Source organism: Lolium rigidum, chromosome 7 (genome assembly GCF_022539505.1).
Source record: "Lolium rigidum isolate FL_2022 chromosome 7, APGP_CSIRO_Lrig_0.1, whole genome shotgun sequence".
NCBI classification, from domain to species: Eukaryota; Viridiplantae; Streptophyta; class Magnoliopsida; order Poales; family Poaceae; genus Lolium; species Lolium rigidum.
The window spans coordinates 132,316,929-132,340,535 of NC_061514.1; the positions used below are offsets into that span (position 1 = coordinate 132,316,929).

At 47.4% G+C, this 23,607-nt stretch overlaps 1 protein-coding gene, 1 non-coding gene and 1 pseudogene across 2 annotated transcripts; 2 read left to right on the top strand and 1 right to left on the bottom strand.

Moving 5' to 3' along the window:
* Positions 1-381: 381 nt before the first annotated feature.
* On the top strand, positions 382-1,005 carry LOC124669429 (23.2 kDa heat shock protein-like). The gene has a single exon (XM_047206049.1). It carries the CDS (start codon positions 382-384, stop codon positions 1,003-1,005), a length of 624 nt encoding a protein of 207 aa, XP_047062005.1.
* Positions 1,006-1,869: 864 nt separating this feature from the next.
* TRNAE-CUC lies at positions 1,870-1,942 on the top strand. The gene has a single exon. It is a non-coding gene; the product is annotated as a tRNA-Glu (tRNA).
* Positions 1,943-4,744: 2,802 nt separating this feature from the next.
* Positions 4,745-16,935, bottom strand: LOC124669395 (annotated as a pseudogene).
* Positions 16,936-23,607: the final 6,672 nt, after the last annotated feature.

A 23,607-nucleotide genomic window follows, 5' to 3' on the forward strand; every position in this document is an offset into this window, starting at 1 on the left:
TCGTTCCACCGGCCCGGCCTCAGTTTCGCTGTAGCATGTGCCTATCCGTAGGCCCAGACTCTGTCTGCACCTTCGGGAATCCTCTCCCGCCATCGTCAACCTCTGAAGACGCTGGAAACCTCCGGACAGAACTCGTCGAACGAACCTTCTCGCTTGCTCGCCACCTCTCCTCTTTCCACCGCTCCCAACTCTCTCACCCACCCTATAAATTGGACACGCCCTCGTCATCTCGTCTTCATCACATCGCATTCAACAAATCAACAAGACGACATAGACCCACGAGATCAAAGAATACACGCCAAAACAGAGTGTGCGCACTCAAACTATTAACCCAGCAGTAGCATACTCGAGTTCAGTGTGACAATGTCGACGCGATACTTCATGGCGCTCTGCTGCATTGCCGTGGCTCTGGCCGTGGTGCCTGCCCACGGCGCGATCATCCCGTGGTTTGGGAACAGCGGCGGCGGGCGGGACGATGCCGTGACGTCGCCGCTGCAGGAGATGGGCCTCCTGGCCGACCCGTTCCGGATCCTGGAGCACGTCCCCTTCGGCTTCGACCGCGACGACGTGGCCATGGTGTCCATGGCCCGCGTGGACTGGCGCGAGACCCCCGACGCCCACGAGATCGTGGTGGACGTGCCGGGGATGCGGAAGGAGGACATCAAGGTGGAGATCGAGGAGAACCGGGTGCTGCGGATCAGCGGCGAGCGGCGGCGGGAGGTGGAGGAGCGCAAGGGCGACCACTGGCACCGCGAGGAGCGCTCCTACGGCAGGTTCTGGCGCCAGATGCGCCTCCCCGACAACGCCGACCTCGACACCGTCGCCGCCAGCCTCGACGCCGGCGTCCTCACCGTGCGCTTCCGGAAGCTGGCGCCCGACCAGATCAAGGGCCCGCGCGTGGTCGGCATCGCAGGGGGCGACGATGGCGCCGCCGCCAAGACGAGCATCGGCAACGCTGGCAGCGCTGGGGGCGAGGAGCGCCAGGCCAAGAAAGTCGAGCTCTGAATTTCTGAACTACGAAATGCTAGGCGTGTGCCAGTGTTAATGCCAGAGCGCTTGTCAGCTTCGCTTCTCCCTACAGTGTGTGTGTGTGTGTAGAGAAGATGTGATGAACTCGATTCACTTTCGCGTGTATATGTAAGAAGAGTTTCCTGTGGAAATAAGAAGCTACGAATCACTCTATTATTCTTCCCGAGAATTCTCTCGCGTGCTGAGAACGTTCACATTTCTGAAGAAGCCTTTCGGGTAACATACAGTGTTCTCAAAAATCTACACGGGGATTTACGGCACATTTAGATTGTTTTCTACTACTCCAGTTCTTTGTGGAAGCAAATGCTTGGTAGCTAAACCTGAGGAAACTGGATGCATGGTCAGCTGATGGAGTACTTTGTGATGGTAACCTTGAACCGTTTGATGTTTCACTGACTGAACTGAGGATGATCCCGAGATTTTGAACAGTGGGAGTGAATCTTCAGTACGCATTGGTCAGTTGCGTAGCTGCACATGATGCATAGGGTTCTCTTAGTAGTGAGGTAAAATAGACTGATCCAACTTTGTTCGACAATCAAGACAACCATAGGTTGGCTCAGTTTCTCAGGATACATTTTGTCCCAATTTGAAACAGTGGATCGTGTTCTGGCACGGGGAAGTTCAGATATGCTATGGACAATCAAGAAAAGATATGCTATGGACCAAGGAGTGCTGCAGACATGTTGTGGTCGGTTTAGGTGTCTTGCTAAGCATATCTGCATCAAGCAGCGCTCTGATCTGGTTACTGCCCCCGGCTCACGAGAAGTTGTGATGCTGGAAATCCCGAAGTATGCCTTACACTCGTGGTTTTATAGATTTTGATGATTCAATTATCGACATTCCGTCGTAGTCTAGGTGGTTAGGATACTCGGCTCTCACCCGAGAGACCCGGGTTCAAGTCCCGGCGACGGAATTTTTAGTTGCCTTCCCCAGTGGATGCTGAGAGTGTGGTTGATATGTTCTATCGCACGTGTTTAAAGCCAAACATTTTGTAAGTTTAACTACATTTTTAGGTGAAAATACAAACATATAAAATATTTAATAAATACACTATAAAAATACATTCTTTGCTGGATTTGTTGATGTATTTGATGTTATACATGTTCATATTTTTATCTATATTGTTTGTCAAAATTACAAGACATTGACTTTTAACTAAAACTATATGCATTATTTTATGAAAATGGATGGACTAGAGTGCCAGAGGTGACAAAAACCCAAAACTTCAGCTCTTAGGTGTTTGACACTCTCATTAACCCCATGGCCCCACCAATCCGGTTTGGTGTAAAAGAGATTGCAATCATGGTAGATATTTCTCCCCCATCTCCATTTGTTCTTTCTCACGCCCACCCGAGGCCCAATCTGTAGGAACATCCCGCATACCGATGGTTGGCACATGTCCGTGTTAGTCATCATATCGGGTACCACTGCGTCGTGGCACGTGAGCTTAGTTCCGCCAACAACCATCGGATCTAGCTACCTCAAGCACAAGTATATGCGCTACCACAAAAAATGTTAAATCATTATGTGATCCACCAACATGACTCCGTAGGTATGAGGACGATAAATTGTGATAGCCACCATCTCAGGGGGCAATGCATGTTGTAGCTATCGAAAGGAGGACGTGTGGAGTCGGCATAGGCAGGGTCCACTCTCCATGTCGGCTGGTAGTGCCCCGCAAGACGGAGAACTCGCGGTGGCAAGTGGCGGAGGATAAAACATCGCCGTTTCAGTTGGTCAATGCGGGAGTGGGATTGCAATGGAGGAAGTTTTCCGGTGGAGGGGCATATCTGGTTTTTAAAAAGTGCAGTGGTGGAAGTTTTTCAGATATGCTTGCATTAAAAAGTGCGTATGGCTGTCAACCTAGCCATCTTTTATACTTTTGTTTCTAAACTTGTATAAGCTCGTATGGTTCTTATCTTTTGAACTGTAAGTCCAATTTTTTTGATCCGCTTTGATATTTAAGTTTCTCATGATTAAATTTTCAAAACAAGATCGATCTTGTACTTGTGTTTTTAAGTTTAAAATTCGATTTATGAAATTGTAATGAATTTTAAATGAAACTAATCTATCATAATTGAATTATTTCAGATCAATATTGCATATGATTGTTTATAATATAGTTTTTCACACACATTTTGTTATGGTTTAATGTGATAACACATATATTTCATAAAAGTTGCTCACCTGTAAAGAGTTGCACCATGTTTTGAACGTACCTTTTACATATTTGTTCAAACGTAGATGAAACCGTATGGAAGCCTGTACAAATAATTGACGACCGGTGCTTAAATGGTAACCGAATGAAACATAATCATCCTAGAACTCTACTTGCAATGTTTTGTATAATATAATTTTTTATTTCCGTTTTTAAATTAATCTTTAATAAATCAGAACAATAAAATATCTCTGAAATAGATTTCATGGTAAAAATGTCATTGTTTCTAATAATTTCTAAGTAATTGTTATTTTTTTTTGTGGAAACCCAATGAAAAAATTAACTTACAAGTATTAGTATTTTTTATGAACAGTATACATAAAATATATGTTATATATGAGTGAAAAATTCTGAATACATTTTAAGGTGACAACTCCTGATTAATTACAACATGTGTCCTAGGTAGGGGTGTAAACCGATCGGATCGGATTTTGCTTATAATATATAGTTTTCTCGGATTCAGATCGGAGCGAATTTTGGTTGGTTTCAGATTCAAATGTGGATATACCTGACTGCAGATTCGAATTGAAAATGAGACAGACTCGGAACGGAAAAAATATTCTGATATATGCTCTCATCGGTAGATAGTTATAGTTCTTGCAAATCTTGAGAAAGTTTTAACTTTCAGTTTTAGTCTTGTGTACTTAAGAGAAAATAGATGCAATACATGAAAACTCAAGCATTGATGCAAGTATAAAGCTAAACATGCTCGCCAAATAAATTTGATAACTCAATATCCACTAACCTTGTGAGATTGATCTTGGCTCGAATTATCTGGTTTAAAACATTTGGATTATCCTAATGAAATTTTGGATAATCCGTATCCGTATGCTATTATACCATATCCTATACCATATATGGAGCATCACTTCAGAATCGGATATTCTTATCCACTGGATCTTTAAAAACGGATATGGATACCTTTAAATTTATTCGGGACAGATTTCAGTGCGAAAATTATTCTATCCATTTACACCCCTAGTACTAGGACATGACTCCGTTAGAAATAACTTTTTTATAGATAATAAAAGGCCAAAAAGCTCAACGTTAAATTAATAACAACGTCAACGGCGGAAAGGTACATGACCCGTTCAAAATCACTTTTTGAGAATCCGATCAAACCCAGGCATCATATACATTCCAAATGATCCGAGAATGGATTTTTTTTAGCCGGGCTACATGTAGGCCAATGTTTGAATCTACGGAAAATTCATTTTAAACATGTTAAAAAATGCGAAAAATATTGTAATATAGGTAATATTGTAATCTACAAGTGTGTAACATATTGTTATTTGGGCTCATTAAAAATAACAAATCTCGATTTCATCGTTGGTGAACAGAAATGAAGAGTACACTACAATCTAGATTTCGTCATGTTTGTGAGATTTTGTTATTTTTACGGAGGACAAAATATAATGTATTTCAATATGAAAATTTACATACTGATAGATTACAAAATTCTCTACGTCTATATATTTTTTCAAAATTTTGTAAAACTTTAAAATCAAAAAATTGGAAGTTCGAAAAAAGAAAAACAAAACCGGAATGATCCTCGTTATCTTAACAGCGACGCAGTTATGACCGTGCTGCAGGTGGCCGAGCTGCCCGACGTGGACATCTCCCCGTCCTCGTTGACGAGACCAAACGGCCGCACGGGCCACATAAACGCCGGCCTGGATGGCGGCACGTCAGGCGGCGGGGCAGCGCGCGTCAAGATCTGCAGGATGGCCTGCGCATTTGGCCGCTCCCAAGGGTTGGGGTGGCTGCATGCGAGGCCTAGCAGCAGAAGCCGCTCGGCGTCGGCCTCGTCGAACTCGCCAGCGAGCCTAGGGTCGACGGCCTTGAGGACGCTGCCCGCGCCATGGAGCTCCCACGCCTCGTCCAGCAGCTGGCTGCAGCCGGCCGGGTGGTGGTAGGAGTTGCGGCGGCCGCAGACGATCTCCAGAACGACAGCGCCGAAGCCGAACACGTCCGACTCCTGGTCGCCCTGCCGGTGTGGAAGCACTCCGGCGCGATGTAGCCCAGCGTCCCCGGTAGGCCGACCTTGTCGGTGTAGGAGGTCTTGTCGGACTCGAGGGCGCGGGCGAGGCCGAAGTCGCCGAGCCTGGCGTTGAAGGCGGCGTCCAGCATGATGTTCGACGGCTTGATGTCCCGGTGGATCACCATCTGGTCGTAGTCGTGGTGGACGTAGTTCAGAGCGGACGCAACGCCGGCGGCGACGTTGTAGCGCTGCTCCCAATTGAGGGTCGGAGCATCCGAGCGGCCGAAGAGATGCTTGTCCAGGCTGCCATTGGGCATCAAGTCGTACACCAGCAGCAACACACCATTTTGATGGCACCAGCCTGCAAACAGCACATGGGACACTTAATTTTGATGGCACCAGCCTGCAAACAGCACGTGGGACACTTATGTTTTTATCGCACAGAAGAAAAAAAACAGTGTGTGGATGTGCTACGTGATTACTATTAGTTCTCACCTGACTCCCAACTATCAGTATCCTAGTTCACAGCTACTAGATGAGATCATCAAATTTCCATTGCAGTCCACTTTGTAACTCGTGACGCACGACTTATGAACAAAATCTAACGGTTTGTAGCTTTTTTAGTTGCATTTTCACTTGTAACTGAAAAATTACAATTCTACTTACAAGAAAAAAACTCAGTTATAAACACTAATTTAAAAACTACAAACCGTTAAAGTGATGTACAAATCATGATGCAACTAGACGGTGTAGAACTTAACTAAACACTAATTTAAAAACTAGGCGAAACGAAATTTAGAGAGGACTAGCCGCTACGCGGCCAACGGATTCGCAACTAGCAATATTTTATCCTGAAGTAAGCAATTGCGTTGTCAAAGTGATGGAGGGATCACATACTACGAGTCAATCATGTATAATATTTAAATAAGAGCAATTCATTAAGTTGACTTCTTTGAGCATCCAAGCATGCAAGGTCACTCCAAGTCACTCCAATTGTTTTTATTGGCCCTTACCTCATGCAACCATGCCACACAATCAGGTACTCCACTATCTTTTTAAATCTTTTGTATCCTCCACTATTAACTGCAATAATTTACCGGTCCATCCCGCTAAAGAGAACACATAATTTATCACACTAAACGCCTCCACTTGTGCCTCCTGACCTACCGACCCATGAATATTCATAGTGAGAATAATATAGATAATAACATCACACATCCTAAAATACCAACTACTAAAGAAAAAGAGTGAGATGATAACTACTACATAACAAATAGCATAATGCATGAAACCACATATACTACTAGTGTAAGTTACTCTCCACTACGACCAATCTAATCTACCCAATCCTCACTTTACAAGTATATATTGTTAGAAATAGTGTTTGAGTCGGTTGTTGTAGACTCGTATGTATTCAGGACTTCTCCCTATCCGTCTCGATGTACTCCTATATAAACCAAGACAGAAATACAATCTCGGTTATCCGAGTAGAATCAAACCTACCTGATCTTTTACATGGTATCAGGCCGGCCTCTTCGCCGACGAAACTGATCGCCGAAACCCTACGATCCATCCTCTACCTCGCCGCCGCCCCGATCGTCTTTGGTCGTCGTCTCCATGGCGTCGCCCTCCTCGCTCCAGTCCATCAATCTGGGACAGCCGCCGTCTGACAAACTGACGCGCGCCAACTACACAGGGTGGCGAGCCCAAGTCCTTCCGCCGATCCGGGGCGCTCGCCTCTTCGGTCTCCTTGATGGCAGCGATGCTGCTCCGCCGGAGATGCTTGAGGTCGCGCCCACCGACAAGGAAGCTACGGATCAAACTCCCAAGAAAATCAACAACCCGGCCTATGACTCGTGGATCTCACGGGATCAGATTGTGCTCGGGTATCTCCTTCAGTCGATTGGATCTGAGGTTCTGCCTCACGTTCGAGAGAATCGAGACCGCCGCCGGTGTCCGGCAGGCGGTTGAGGAGATGTTTGCCTCGCGGTGTCGGACCGAAGTCACGAACTTACGGATCGAACCGGCAAACACCAAGAAATTACAGATGTCTACCGATGCGTTCCTCACCAAGATACAACGCATCGTTGATGCCCTTGCCGCTGCTGGCGAGCCCATCCGCACCGGCGAGCACATATCCTTCATCCCGGCAGGTCTTGGGGCGCCCTACAATGCGCTGGTTGCCGCCCTCGGCGCGGTTACGACGCCGCTCACGCTCCCTCGCTCTATGCCCGGCTTCGGGCTTATGACCAACGCCGAGGAGCTGCTCGGTGGTCCTGCTCGCCTCCGAGTTTGAGACTTCCGCCAACTACACTCAACGTGGCGGACGCCGGACGCTACAACAACCGGTCTCGCGGTGACTATGGTGACCGCGGTGACCGCGGTGATCGCGGTGACTACGATCGCCGTGACGCGCGCAGGAGGATAGGCGCGACGATCGTCGTGATGATCGACAGCCGCGTCAAGGACGCGGTGGCGGGCGTGCACCTCCTGGCGGGGGCCGTGGACGTGGACGTGGAAGGCGTCGCACTACGCCATGGGTGAACACCACCTGCCAAATCTGCAACAAAGAGGGTCATGCCGCCAAAGACTGCTGGTGGCGTTTTCAGGATGATGATGACGACTCCGACGACAAAGAAGCCCATATCGCCTCCTATGGTGTGGACACCAACTGGTACCAGGACAGCGGTGCCACTCATCATATCACCAGTGAACTCAACAACATGACAGTCCGGGACAAGTATCGTGGCAGCGATAGGGTCAACACCGCCGGTGGTCATGGTATGCCTATTTCACATGTTGGTCATTCAATTGTTCGTACCCCTGCACAAAATTTTCATCTCACCAATGTCCTACATGTTCCACATGCATCGAAAAATCTTTTGTCCGTCCATCGGTTTACCCTTGACAATCGTGTGTTCATTGAGTTTCACCCCTTTTTCTTTTTGATCAAGGATCGAGGTCACGCGGAGAATTCTTCATAGAGGGCGGCGTGTGGGTGGGCTTTACCCACTCATATCTTCATTGATGTCTTCCTCATCCTCCAAGCATGCATGTGTTGCCGCTAAGCCCTCACAAGCAAGGTGGCACAGTCGTCTAGGGCATCCGTCTCTAGCCATAGTTAGACAGATTATTAGCAAGAATAAACTTCATATTGTCAAGGAGTCCAGTTTAGAGTCAGTGTGTGATTCGTGTCAGCAAGCTAAAAGTCATCAATTGCCATATCCTATATCCACAAGTGTATCCACTCGGTCCCCTTCGATTAGTTTTCTCGATGTATGGGGTCCCGCGCCTACCTACGTGAGGTCGCCATGATTACTATGTAAGCTTCATTGATGATTATAGCAAGTTTACGTGGATTTATTTGCTTAAGAAAAAATCTGATGCCTATTACTTGCCTTTGTTAACTTTCAAAAGCTTGTTGAACGCAAACTTAACACCAAGATCCTTACTGTTCAGTCAGATTGGGGTGGAGAATATGAGAAGTTAAATTCTCTTTTTCAATCCCAAGGCATCTCACACCATGTCTCTTGTCCTCATGCACATCAACAAAACGGTGATGCCGAAAGAAAGCATCGTCACATTGTTGAAGTCGGTCTAGCTCTTCTTGCTCATGCACATATGCCCTTAAAATTTTGGGATGAAGCTTTTCTCACTGCCACCTATCTCATCAATATGCTGCCTAGCAAAGTCATCAACAATGACACGCCTGTTCATCGTCTCTTAGGAACAAAGCCAGACTACAAGTCTCTTCGTGTGTTTGGATGTGCTTGTTGGCCCAACTTGCGTCCCTACAATAAACGCAAGCTCGCTTTTCGTTCTACACAATGTGTCTTCCTTGGTTATAGTCCTCGCCATAAAGGGGTTAAATGTCTTGAGGTTAACACAGGCCGTGTCTATATTTCCAGAGATGTTGTCTTTGACGAGGCAGTCTTCCCCTTTCAGAATTTGCATCCAAATGTTTGGAGCTTCGCTCCGCAAAGCCATTCTTTTACTTGATCCTTCTTTGCATAATTTTGAGCATGGGAACGTTATAATTGATGATCTACATGATGATAATAATCATACTGCTAATCCTGGTTCCAGTGTTCCTCTTGATGCTCCACAGATTACTACAGGTCCAAATTCGGATGCCCCAGAAAATCTGACTGAAAACGGTGCTCAAACCAGCTCAAACGGTTCTTCACATGAAATAACAGCCACAGGGACAAACAGCACAGGATCTTCCTCGGATCCTGCATCCTCGGATCGGACGCCGACAGCCTCTGCGCGCCAATCATCGCCTGCGTCAGTGCGCCAGTCGCCCGCCGCGACTGCCAGCGACAGAGGGAGCAGCACGTCGCCTGGATCTTCTGTGCCGGCGTCTTCTTCCTCGTCTGGCACACACTCGCCCACAGGATCAAATGCGGACCCTGCTGCGTCAGATGCAGCACATGCGGCTGGATCCGATGCTGGCCAGGGTGGATCCTCTGCGCCGCTGTCTCCCGTGCGTCCTCCTGCCACACGTGTTTCGCAGCGCCCTCGTCGCCCCAAACAATATACTGACGGCACGGTACGATGGCTCTTGTCCACTACTACAGATGAACCTGTTAATTTGCAGGCTGCCCTGGATGACCCACTCTGGAAAGCAGCCATGGATGAAGAATTTCGAGCTCTTCAGAATAATCAAACGTGGAGACTTGTTCCTCCGCGGGTAGGCACCAATGTTATTGACTGTCGATGGGTTTACAAAGTAAAGCGTAGAGCTGATGGGTCTGTTGATCGTTACAAAGCCCGTCTTGTTGCTAAGGGATTCAAACAACGATATGGGATTGACTATGAGGATACCTTCAGTCCAGTTGTTAAAATTGCCACGATAAGACTTGTCCTTGCTATTGCTGTATCTAGGGGATGGAGTTTGCGACGGTTGGACGTCAAGAATGCGTTTCGCATGGTGTTCTTGAAGAGGAAGTTTATATGCGACAGCCTCCTGGTTATGAAGATCGAGGAAAACTAAACTATGTCTGCAGACTTGACAAGGCGTTGTATGGACTGAAGCAAGCACCCAGAGCGTGGTACTCTAGGTTGAGTTCTCAGCTTATTCAGTATGGTTTTGTTGCTTCTAAGTCAGACACTTCGTTGTTTATCTATCATAAGTCTCGAGTCACCATCTATATGTTGATCTATGTGGATGATATTATAGTTGCCAGTTCTTCTTCTGCTGCTACAGACGCACTTCTAAAGGCTCTTAGTGGAGAGTTTGCGTTAAAAGATCTTGGCACTCTTCATTATTTCTTAGGTATTGAAGTTCATCAGGTTGATGATGGCATAGTACTCAGTCAAGCTAAGTATGCTCAAGATGTTCTCAGTAGAGTTGGCATGACACATTGTTCAGGTTCCCCTACACCCCTGTCCTCTTCTGAGAAGATTACAGCCAGGGAGGGAGACATGTTGGGACCTGAAGATATCACAAACTACCGCAGCATGGTAGGTGCTTTACAATACTTAACTCTTACGAGACCTGATATTTCTTATGCTGTCAACAAGGTATGTCAGTATTTACATGCTCCTACTATCGTGCATCTGGACTGCTGCAAAGCGTATACTGAGATATGTGAAGCATACACTTAGCATGGGTCTCACTTTTATGAGGTCTAGTTCTACTTTGGTCAGTGCTTTCTCAGATGCAGACTGGGCTGGCTGTATAGATGATCGAAGATCTACTGGAGGGTTTGCTGTGTACTTTGGACCAAATCTGATTTCTTGGAGTGCTAAGAAACAGGCTACAGTATCTAGGTCAAGTACAGAGGCAGAATATAAGTCTGTGGCAAATGCAACGGCTGAGATAATCTGGGTACAGTCTCTTCTTGCAGAACTTGGAATCAAACTGTTTCAGAAGCCGTGTCTGTGGTGTGACAATTTAGGAGCCACATATTTGTCAGCAAACCCGGTTTTTCATGCAAGAGCTAAACACATCGAGATTGATTTTCATTTTGTTAGAGAAAGAGTGATGAAGAAGCAGCTTGACATAAGGTTCATTCCTTCCAAAGATCAGGTTGCTGATGGGTTCACAAAACCGCTTCCTGTAAAAAGTTTTGAAGAGTTTAGATTTAATCTCAACTTGAGAAAGTTGTGATTAAGGGAGGGTGTTAGAAATAGTGTTTGAGTCGGTTGTTGTAGACTCGTATGTATTCAGGACTTCTCCCTATCCCTCTCGATGTACTCCTATATAAACCAAGACAGAAATACAATCTCGGTTATCCGAGTAGAATCAAACCTACCTGATCTTTTACATATATCATCCGGCTGGGCATCTCCTCCTTTCAGATTATATTGTTGTTGCGTGCCACACCCAGCCTGCCTCTACTACCTCCGAAATGCTCCAAGACGGGTCCTCATATCTCCCTATCTCTACCAAATTTATTTTCTTCTTGTGAAATACAGGATAAGATTTTATCTGGACAATCACAATTTATCGTATAGGAAGGAAGCTTTATCTGGAGATTGCTCTTTGGAGAACAAGTTCAATGTGATATTAGGATAATTTCTTGTAACAATCTATGTGTTCTGGATCCTCTTGGGACAATCCTATGATGCCTATCATTTTTCTTTTGTTTTTTGCTTTTGAATAATTTTGAATGTTTCTGTTTCGGTTTACATCAGTGATGTTGGCTAGATGAACTAATCCATTTCAACTCTCCCATTTCAGATACTGTCGAGAGTCAAGAAGCAAATAATTATTTCTAGATGGATTGGTATGTTTCAATTATAAATACTTTTTAATCTCTATATGTAAGCAAAGGGAGCATGCCATTTTAATTGTGGTTAATTGTGGATGCAGAACAGAAACATGCAGGTAACCAAACTGTAACCATTTGCTTTCTGCGTTAATTATGAAATAATATCGGCTTGGGACAATCCTCCGATGCCTCTATGTTTTTAATACTTCTGTTTTGGTTTGTGCCAGTGATGTTGGCTAGATGTACTAATCCCCTTCACTCTGCCACTAAAGATTCATTATAGAGTCAAGAAATAAATAGTTATTTCTAGATGGAATATTTGTATGTTGAGAATAGAAATACTAAATTGCCATGCTTACAACAATTCACATCCGATACATGTCCTATCCTTTCTCTGCATTGTGAGATGCTCTAGCCATCGGTACACGCACAACTTGATCGCAGCGACGGACATGTATCGTATGGAAATCATCGCATATGTTGCAGTGCTCACAGAAATTTGTACTTCTCAATCTTAGTATGGACGCAAAGCAAGCATAAGCTGTTATTTCTGGATTGAGAACTATGTATGGGTTGGGACTAAACTTTTCATAATGAAATAAATGACGTATGTATCATTTTGATACAGAGGGTTGGGTCATATCTCCCATTTTGAAAAAACAAACTATAATGATTTCCTATTTACACCGATAATAACAGTATATTATATGGTGAAATCGTACTTAACGGTGGAAGCACGTAACACTATAGTTTTTTTATCACCATTCACTATAGGAAGTAATGCAACTCACATGTTTTGTACGTAGTATGACCTACGTTGTGCTTTTTTTAGAAACACACACAGCCAAATAATAAATTTAATATGTAGGTAACAAATTTTACCATTGCCTAGAATATTCTTTGTTGCAACACTAGGGATTTCTTCGAGCTTCATCCTTAACAGATCGATCAACTCAAAACACAGAGAGAGACATGGCAGTTTTACAGTTAAATTTAAATAAGGCATGAGAGAGTATTTAGTGATTAGGTATGTAGCTACGCACGCGCTAACAAGCGTTGGATAACATTTGAAATTCTGCTATCGCAATAAGTGAACTGACGGCGACACACGGTGCCAATAGAAATCTTCTTTTCATTGTCTCTTGTCCTATTTTATGGACCAGATGCTGAAAGAAGTCTCACTGTCCATCTCTCTCCGTGAGCTCTCTCTTCTTCTAAAGTCACCGGTCAAAAACTGCTCACGCCGTGGAATGGACTTTCCATCTGTTTCATCTTTGTAGAATTCCCATCATTTTGTCCGACCCGCAGATGGTGCATGCGAAATGGGGCGAAGTTGATATCACAACCGTTGCTATTACTCATGTTTCTCGAGATTCGGTTCAGCATGACCCCACATAAAAAGAGAATCTACAGCTGTCATGTGTGTAAATCAATAGTACTCTTGGCAGTACTGCATGTACCATCTAAATAATTAACAAGGACTTTATAAATCCAGCACGTCATTTCGCGATGACTACATGAACCTGTCATATGGACTACGTGCGTAAATAATAGAGGACTCTATAGATCCAGTTCACGAAATATATTTTTAAATATTAAATATTAGATTCATTTCGAAGAGTTCGTCATCAGGAAGTCAAATATGCAATTAAAAACGAGTTTGCATTTGTTATGTGAAAGTTGTGCTCGTTTTTCAATTAGTAGTGCATTTAGAGAAGGGAATCTTCTCATATGAGTGGGCATATATGAGGACCCCACTGATGACCATCCATTTGGCATGCAACGGTTCTGATTTCGTTTTGGCCCCATTTCATATGCACAGATGCATTTCCGATTATGTCGTGAGGCGTGTTTCAATGTTCTCTCCATCCCCCCACCATTGAAACTAAATAGATAAATTAAACTATGAAAGAGTTTCTAGTTAAAGTTTGGAGAGGAAGAGAACTAAGTGTTAGCTCAGTAGCAAGGTTTGCGAGTGCGCAGCCAACCTAGCCGAGTTCGAGTCTTACGAGAGACCGAATTAAATACGGTGTTAGGACATCTCCAGCGGCACGACGCAAACGGACGCTGAGCGACCGCTTGTGTCCGCCGTGACCGAAAACGTCGTGCACCACCTCCAGCGGCGCGACGCAAAGTGACCGGGCCGTCCGCAGAGACGCAAACCTGGCCCAAATATGCGCCAGGTTTGCGTCTCGGCGGACGCTGCGCGGACGCGCAAAGTGACCGGTTGGTCCTGGCACGGGCCCGCCCGCGGCCGGCACAACCGCTTCGTCTTCGGCGGCATTACTTGCGGGCGGCGCGCCGCAGCCTTTGCGGGGCCGCGTTAATGGCGTGCCTCGGCTTCCGCGAGCGTGCGCAGCCTAGTAGACGTGGGCAGCTAGCGGACGCGAGCGTCGATGCGTCTTCTCCGCCGATGCGGCAGCGAGGCGTCGCTTCGGCGAGTCTCGCGGCTGCCTCGCGTGCCGCGCGTAGTAATAGCGATGCCCCGCGTGGCGCGGCCGTCGCCGTGCCTCGGACCTATATAAACAGGGGGGCCAGCATCTCATCTCATCCGCACTAAACCCTAGCCGCCGCTGCCGTAGCGCCACTCAGTAGATCCACCATGAGCGGCGCCGGGCGCGGCCGGGCTGCCTCGCCTCCACCTCCACCTTCACCTCCCACTCCACCTCCCCGGCCTCGAGCTCCGACGACGGGTTCGACTCCGACGACAAGACCGACCTCCTCCACCCGGCCGGGGACGCCGCGGCCCCGGGCCGAGCGGAGAAGGAAGCGAGAGGAGGAGCGGGCGGGCCATGCGGCCGTCGACGCCGAGCCGGAACAGCGCAGGCCGGCGGCCGCCGCCGCAGCCGAGGACTCGACTCGGAGATTTCATGGTCATCCGATGACCCCGATGCGCCGACGCCGGAGGAGAAGGCGGCGGAGCAAGCCGGGCCCTCGTCGCGTCTTTCGAGACGCTCAAGGACGAGGCCGCCAACGCGAGGCCGGAGCGAGCACCGCAAGAGGACGCGGCGGCGCACCGAGCCATAGCGGCCGCGCGGGAGGCGGCGGAGAAGCAGGCCACGGAGCGACGCAACGACGGTGCCGGCCCGTCAGGAACCAACTAGTCTAGGTCTTCTATAGTTTTTATGTACTTTCTATGTTTGGTTTTCATATGTTGCAATTCAATCGCTCGTGGTAGAAAACCAAAGGGAACTATGTTGCAATTCAAAAATGGGTCGCCCGGTGGGAGCACACCCGTGACGCAAACGGACGCGCGGTCAAAATATGTCCGCTGGGTGACGCAAACGGACGCTGCCGACCACTTTTTGGCGTCCGAAATGCGTCGCGCCGCTGGAGATGCCCTTACCTAACACGTATAAATCCGCTGCTGAAAGTTTGGAGAGGAAGGGAAAGAAAAATTGGGCAGGGGCGAGTGCCCAATTGCCCACGTGCATGAAGAAGGACAAAATGTTACAGCCTACGGAGGCCTGGACCCTACCGAAAGAATTAGTCGTGACGAAGTCAAACCGTGGCTGATATCTACGCACGTGATCAGCGGCAACTTTTCCAACTAAGAAATGAACATGCATGGTGAAATGGACAGATCTCATCAGATGCGAGGAAAGAAGCAGTTCCTTACCGATGAGCTTGACAAGATTTCGGTGGCGGAGACGGTTGATGATGCTCAGCTCGGCGAGGAAGTCCTCCCGCCCCTTGGTGTCCGCCCCGGAGAACTGCTTCACGGCCACCTCCATGCTCCGGCCATGCTCCCCGAGCACGGTGCCGCGGTACACCACGCCGTAGCCCCCCTGACCCAGCTTCATCTTCTCGTCGAAGTTGTTGGTCCCTTTCTTCAGCTCCTTGAAGTCTCCTTGGGCACCCCGGGGATGCTCCTCAGGTCAATGGCAGTACAGCGGTCGCCGCCAACCAGCTTCTTCCTCCTCGCGATGTACATGCCGACGACGAGCAGCCCGACAGCAAGTGCGACGGCGCAAGGCGCCCCCACGGCTGCCCCGAGCTTCCAGTTCCAGCCGGATATCGACTTGCTGGCGGTGCTGCCGTCGTGGAGCCTCTCGACCGTCATGTTCCACATGAGCACGCAGTTGAACTGGTACTTAACGCCGGTTGAAGCCGAGAAGCCGAAGTAGGCCTTCTTGCCGAGGAGGACGGTCGAGAGGTCCAGCGGCGCGTTGAGCACGGCGGTGTCGGGCTTGCTCCCGTTCTTGGCCACGTACACCCACACGTGCCTTGAGGTGCCGTTGTAGTCGACCCACACCATGTAGAAGCCGTCGTTGACGGTGGTGTCAACGGGCGCGAGCTGGATGCCGAAGGGGGTGAGGGAAGCGGCGTCGGTTGACCGGACGCCATTCACGTCGAGGCCGACGTGGTTGTCGTCGGGGTCGTATGGCTGCTTCACCGTGTCCAGCTCCACCGCCGCAAACCCGTTGGTGGAGTTGCCGTCCGTGGACGCGTTGGTGAGGCCAAGGTAGCCGCCGTGGCTTCCCGGGGGCGGGCCGGCGGCGTTGCTTGACGCGATGACGAACGCCAGCCCTTCACCCTTGTTCGTCGCGTTGGCGCGGTAGAGGTTGATCCTGAACACGGTGGAGAAGGAGGCGACGTACCTTCCGTCGGCGGCGGAGCTGGAATTGGAGGCCCACAGGACGAACGGGGACGCCAAGAACACGCTGCCGGTCTGGTTTACGAGGAAGTTGTCGGGGCCGCTAGCGGTGTTGCTGTCCGGGGTTATCTGAAGCGTGTTCTGGGTGACGCTGGAGTTGCCGGAGAAGGTCAGATTGTCGGGGAGCTGCATCAGGGACCTGCTGAACGTGGGGAAGGAGAAGCTGGTAAACTCCTTGCCGTCGACAGTGCTGCTGAAGGTGCTGGACTGGGCGCGGACGGCATGGAAGGCTAAGCAGATGGAGATGCACGACAGCAGGGCTCTTGTGGTGGTGGAGCGGCGGCGAAAGCGGGAAGGTCCCATGGATCGAGGTACCAATGGCAAACAACGCAGTGTAGGTGATGGTCAGATAAAGGGGTGATGTACTTGTACTGATGTAGCAAACCAAAAGGAAGTTGGTCGCAATTCGTGGGTTGTCGCTTCCCACTTGCCTCTTCCCACTACGGCACTGCCTCTTCCCACTTGCTTGTGTCATATTCGCTTCATCAATACCCTAGTCTTTTGGAAGGTAGGCTTTCCTTTCATCCGTAGCATTTTGAAATGAATACATATGTTCATTTCATTTGTAATTTCAGAAATAGACACTTGTTTGGTTGCCACAGTAATTATAAATGACAGCAAAATTCAATATTTAATTTGTAAATGGCTTTCATAGAGAAACGCAAATGACAGGTCTCATCTCGGAATCGTGTTTACCCATGGCGGCATTTTGCTAGATTTACTAAATGAAATGACGACCCAATTCTGTGACAACCAAACAGCCTACCTATAGAATTCCAAAATGAATTCTAGAATTCAGGCCTAAATGATGGATACCAAATGACTACTTAGAGTATTTTATTGGCTTGTGATAGAATGTAGTAACAACGAGACGAGGGATTTTTTTTTAGGGATTTTCTAGTACCTAGTTAAGAACTATATTCAGTCAAATTTTACACCATTTAATTTATTTTGTGATTCATGCTAGTCACTAATTACAATATGAATTGCAACTGAAATTTGATGACAATATTAATTGAGAACGAAGCTAATTCTCAGTCGATTGAGAAATAATCACACCCCTTTTTAATAATATTTTTTAATAATACTTTTTAATATTGATTTCGATTTTTTTCAAAAACAATACGGCATCGGGATGGAGAATCCCGTAAAAGAAATTTCCGGCTAGACTAACCCAATAGGCCAAGAGCATCTCCAGTCGCGTTCCCCAAACATCGTTCGGTTAAAGCGCCAGGTCAACTATATTTTGGTAAGTTATTTTACTCTGCTTCGACCTAAGATAGATGGCGGTGGTTTAAGGGACGCCGCACCTTGGTGTCGCGCTTGGAGGTGTCCCTGTCCAGCCGCGTTTCCCGAACCCGGCCTCCAAATAATTTTCTACTTAAAATTAACATTTTGTTCAAAATTTTGGAGATGCTTCATCATGAAAAAAAGACATTGAAACGAATGATGAAGAACATTCAGAAACCTTGGAAGACACCAATATAGTGTTGGAGATATGCCCAAGAGGAAATAATATAATGGTTATTATAATATATCTTTGTGTTTATGATAATATTTGCATACCATGCTATAATTGTATTAATCGAAATATTGATACATGTATGTTATGTAAACAACAAGGAGTCCCTAGTAAGCCTCTTGTATAACTAGCTTGTTGATTAATAGATGATCATAGTTTCATGATCATGAACATTGGATGTTATTAATAACAAGGTTATGTCATTATGTGAATGATGTAATGGACACACCCAATTAAGCGTAGCATAAGATCACATCATTAAGTTCATTTGCTATAAGCTTTCGGTACATAGTTATCTAGTCCTTCGACCATGAGATCATATAAATCACTTATGCCGGAAGGGTACTTTGATTACATCAAACGCCACTGCGTAAATGGGTGGTTATAAAGGTGGGATTAGGTATTCGGAAAGTATGAGTTGAGGCATATGGATCAACAGTGAGATTTGTCCATCCCGATGACGGATAGATATACTTTGGGCCCTCTCGGTGGAATGCCGTCTAATTAGCTTGCAAGCATATGGATGGTTCATAAGAGATGACATATCACGGTACGAGTAAAGAGTACTTGTCAGGAGACGAGGTTGAACGAGGTATAGAGATACTGATGATCAAACCTCGGACAAGTAAAATATCGCGTGACAAAGGGAATCGGTATCGTATGTGAATGGTTCAATCGATCACGAAGTCATCGTTGAATATGTGGGAGCTATTATGAATCTCCAGGTCCCGCTATTAGTTATTTATCGGAGAGGAGTCTCGATCATGTCTGCATAGTTCTCGAACCGTAGGGTGACACACTTAAGGTTTGATGTCGTTTTAAGTAGATATGGAATATGGAATGTGGCTCGAATGTTGTTCGGAGTCTCAGATGGGATCCGAGACATCACGAGGAGGTTCGGAATGGTCCGGAGAATAAGATTCATATATGGGAAGTCATTTTCCGGGGTTCGGAAAAAGTCCGGTGTTTTGACCGGAGCTTCTAGAAGGTTTTGGAAGGACCGGAATAGTCCGGAATATTATGGAAGGTTTCAGAAGTGTCCGGGATGACCCGGGATGTCTAAGGAAGTCCGGAGGGTTCCATGATAGGTGTAACCACGTTGCCTTAAGGGAAAAGGAGTCTTTCCTTAATGCAATTTCGGGAATTGGCAAAAGAGTCCGAGTAGGACTAGGTTTTCGGAACCGGAAACCTATCGGAACTCAGTCAAACTTGGGGGCAGGTTTTTGGACGACCCAAGGGGCTTGGCCACCTATTTAAAGAGGCCAAGGGGCACCCCAAGGGCACCTCAAGTCGCAGCCCTAGCTCCCCAAGTCGCACCACCACCCTGCGCCAGTGCGCCCAAACCCTAGCTACTCCCTCCTCTTCCTTCTTCTCCCGCTGCGCTTGCGGCGAAGCCCTGCCGGAGATCTCCACCACCACCGTCACCACGCCGTCGTGATGGCGGGATTCCGAGGAGGATCTACTACATCCGCTGCCCGCTTGAACGGGGAGGAGGACGTCGTCTTCATCAACACCGAACGTGTGACCGAGTACGGAGGTGCTGGCCGTTTGTGGCACCGTCAAGATCTTCTACGCGCTTTTGCAAGCGGCAAGTGATCGACTACATCCACCACGAGATCTAATCTCGTTAGGCTTTGGAAATCTTCAAGGGTTAGTCTCGTGATCCCCTCGTTGCTACCGTCTTCTAGATTAGATCTTGGCTTGTGTTTCGTTCTTGCGGTAGGAAATTTTTTGTTTTCTATGCTACGAATCCCATCATATAGGGCATACCAAAAAAGCTATACTAGAGGCCGACCCTAGTCTTCTTCGTTGTCGTCGTAGTCATTGTCGTCGCATGAGCCGCTGTAGTAGTCGATACGACAAGACTCTTTTTCATGCACATTGACGATCATCTCGAAAACGAGTTCGTAGAAGAAGTTAAACAAGCAGTCGACCTTGACGTCGTGGTCGCGGGCGAACTTCTTCCAGCCGGTGTGGAGGTACATCTTCCCTTCCCCGTCGTACAAGACCTCCATGGTCCACTGGCAGAAGTTGCATCCTGCTTCCCACAGAGTCACCATGGCCCGTCTGCGGCCTGACGCATAGCGACCGGGCTGCCTGCAGAGATGCAAACGTCGCCCAAATATGCGTCTCAGATGCGTCTCCATGGATACTACGCGGTCGCGCCGAGTGTCCGCTAGCGTCTGGCAGACGTTTCGTCGCGCCCGCGTGGCAGCGACCCTGGCTCGATGCGTCTTCTCAGGCGTGCCAATGTTGGCGTTCATGCGTCGTTTCGGCAGTCTGCGCCACGTTAATGGCGATGCCACGCCTGTGGAGCGGCCGCCGCTCGCAACAGCCAACGAGTAATGGAAATGCCACGCGTGCCGCGCCCCTCGGCTGCCTCCGGCGTATATAAAGAGGGGCGCGCGCATCTAGCCGCCGCACAACCTCCACCATAGAGCCACTCCCCACAAGCCCGCGAGTGAATTCATGGCCGGGGCCGCCGTGCAGGAGCAGCATCACCCCTCCGCTCGCCATCGCATGCACCATCGTCGTCTTCGTAGGAGGCGAGGTGCTTCGAGTTCATCCTCCGCATCGACGAGGACCTCTCGGCATCAAGAGGCTGCCGGACAAGTTCGTCGAGTTCGTCGATGGCGCCGAGCCGGCCGAGTTGCAGCTGCGGGAGGCCAGATGCGGCTTCTGCTAGTGGCCTGTCGAGGTCTTGTTTGACGGACAGGGGCAAGATGTACCTGCAGACCGGGTGGGATAAGTTCGCCCGCGCCCATAACCTCGAGGCCATCTGCCTGCTCACCTTCCTCTACGAAGGTGACGGTCGTGAAGGTGTTCGAGAGGACATCCTGCCGCAGGTACTACCACACGGACGAGTCCGACGAGGATATCGACAACTACAACAAAAAAAATACACATAGAGACGTTTAATTTATATGCTAAAGTCGCTTTAAAGCATCACTACGTGCTTGTAGAGACGCTTGTGTAAAGCGTCATAGAAGCGTCTCCTTATGCACCGTCTCAAATTCTGTAAAGACGCATTAGAAGCGTCTTTACATGGCATGAGACGTTGATAAAGCGTCCCAAGCCTTTCTAGAGACGTCTTGCTAAATTCCCCAATACATCGTCTTTAGAGTAAGGTCCTTGCGTCTTATAGAATCTTAAGACGTTTTATTGTTTTACATAAAAATAATTATTTTACTTTTGTTGCCATCTTCCGGCTAGTTATCAGGATAATCATACACTGTACATGCTATCAGCAAGCACATCAAAACCGAAAAATAGGTTGCATTCTTCAGAATAAAAAAAGAACTTTATTTCTAGATAATAGCATTAATTTACAATTTATTTGTACATTTTCATGAAACAATTACAATCTTGACCAGGCAAAATCCTGCAAATCTTATACATTTTCTTCTAGTAGTTCGAATAGGGGGAAGCTTCCGCATGGAAATGATACATCAGCTCTCCATGGCCACTAATGTTGATTTGCTTTAAATTCTGTGTTGTTCCTTAAAAACCTTCACAAACAATTTCTCTGTAGACAATGTCAGCTGAAAAACAAATTCTTCTTTCCACATGCACAAATGAAGCACATGCCACCGGCGTGACAGAGCAGTATCCGTATAATGAAAGCACCATCTCTTCACATTGGTATTTTAGCTCTTTGTTGGCATAAAGTTGCATATGCCATGGCTGCTGCACGAAAAAAAAGTTACTAAATACTAAACAACCATATAGAAATATAGAGTGCTTACTTGAGTGAAGATAAAAAATTAAGTATATATTGGTTCTGTATAAAACATAGAGTGCTTTACAAGTAAAGTAGAGATTAGTTCAGACGCCACTCTAAGGATTCAGTCATTCAGCATGTAAAGCATGTACATCAAAAGTGATGCTTGGTTACGTACTTAATAAGAAAGTATTCGGAAGATTACATATATGGCTGCAGTTAGATAAATCAGACTTCAGAGGATTAGATAATTGCTCATGGTATATTGGTATCTGATGAAACAGAGGCTTAGAACTGAGAAGAAAACAAAATGGAATGTACCTTGGCATTGGCTTTACAAGTAAATCATGCCGAGGGACCAATTCTTTCAGTTCACAACAATGACTAGATTACAAATGCAAACAATCTCCTGAAGTTGCGAAACAATGGAACATAAAATCTGTATGTTAAGCTTGAAGAAAAAAAAAATTAGTCCGCATGGTTCACATCTATGGCTTCACTCTAAGCCTTGATGCCACCATAGTTTACTTATATAAGTCACTCAAGGCAAAACCAAAGTGAAATACTTGAAAGGCAGCAATATAAATGAAAATTAACACAATGCATGTACGGATTCAGTTCCGAGAGGTAGCAACCCAAACCAAGATGTTGCGGTCTTACAGAACAACAGGCCAACGCATGCCAGAATTAGCTCAATATGTGAGGCACAGATTAATTACGCTGCTACTTCTGCTCTGTCACGAACTTCATCTCTGGATTGGCACCTGTACATTGCCTGCTGCTGCCTGGTAGAGCACACCTACCTTGTAATCCACTTAGCCAAGCGTCAACCATGACCGCAGGTTCATACACCATACTGATCTGAAATCTGCATCATAAAATCAAGAAAATCCCAGATCTAAAAAAGACTACTCGTGCATGATATGGTCTGATAACTGAGTGGAAGTTCTGTTGCATGACAGTGGAAAATGACAGCCATATATATCTTGGAGTGAAATGAAAACTTTTTTGCGAGTAGAAGAAGAGTACATTAATCTGGCAAAGTTACACAAAGGACCCCGAAGGAAAACCGATTACAAACACCCCCCTGTGCAACTCGAACACGACGACGATGGTGGCACGGCGCTGTCGGTGGCGCGCCGCCGCCTCTGCTCCTCATAACGCCTTGGATCAGGAGCATCCCCATGGCGGGCGGGAAGTCGCCGAGCACCGGCCACAAGGACCTACACCGAACGCCGCCAGCATCGTCGATCCAGATCGCGCCATCCTCTTCCACGCTTATTCCGGCAGCCGGCGCCGCCGTCCCACGGACACCGGCGAGGGGAAGACGCCCACGCCAACTCCAAAGAGCTGCAAGCGCGCCAGAGATGGAAGATCGCCTGCAAGAGCTCCAGGGAACACCGCCGGCGAAGAGGAAGACTCCCACCTGCAAAAGCCACTCCGGCTGCGCCTCATCCTCTCCGACGCCTCCGGCTGGCCACGAAAGAAAACCTGCGCTATATACACATCGCCGCTCGGGGTCCCCCCCGTCCTCCCGCCGCCGGAGCGGCTGGCAGAGGGCGAGGCGGCCGCCAAATCGGCGATGGCGAGGCGGCTCTCCTCCGGTCGCTCAGAAATTCGCCCTTCTTACTGTAGACGGAGAAGGGATAAGGTCCAAGGTTCCTCAATTCGGAGTGAAATGAAAACTTACAATTTATGTTACTTGGGCTGAAGATTCATTATACATTCCTGGTGAGACGTTATCAATCGGTGCAGGACCT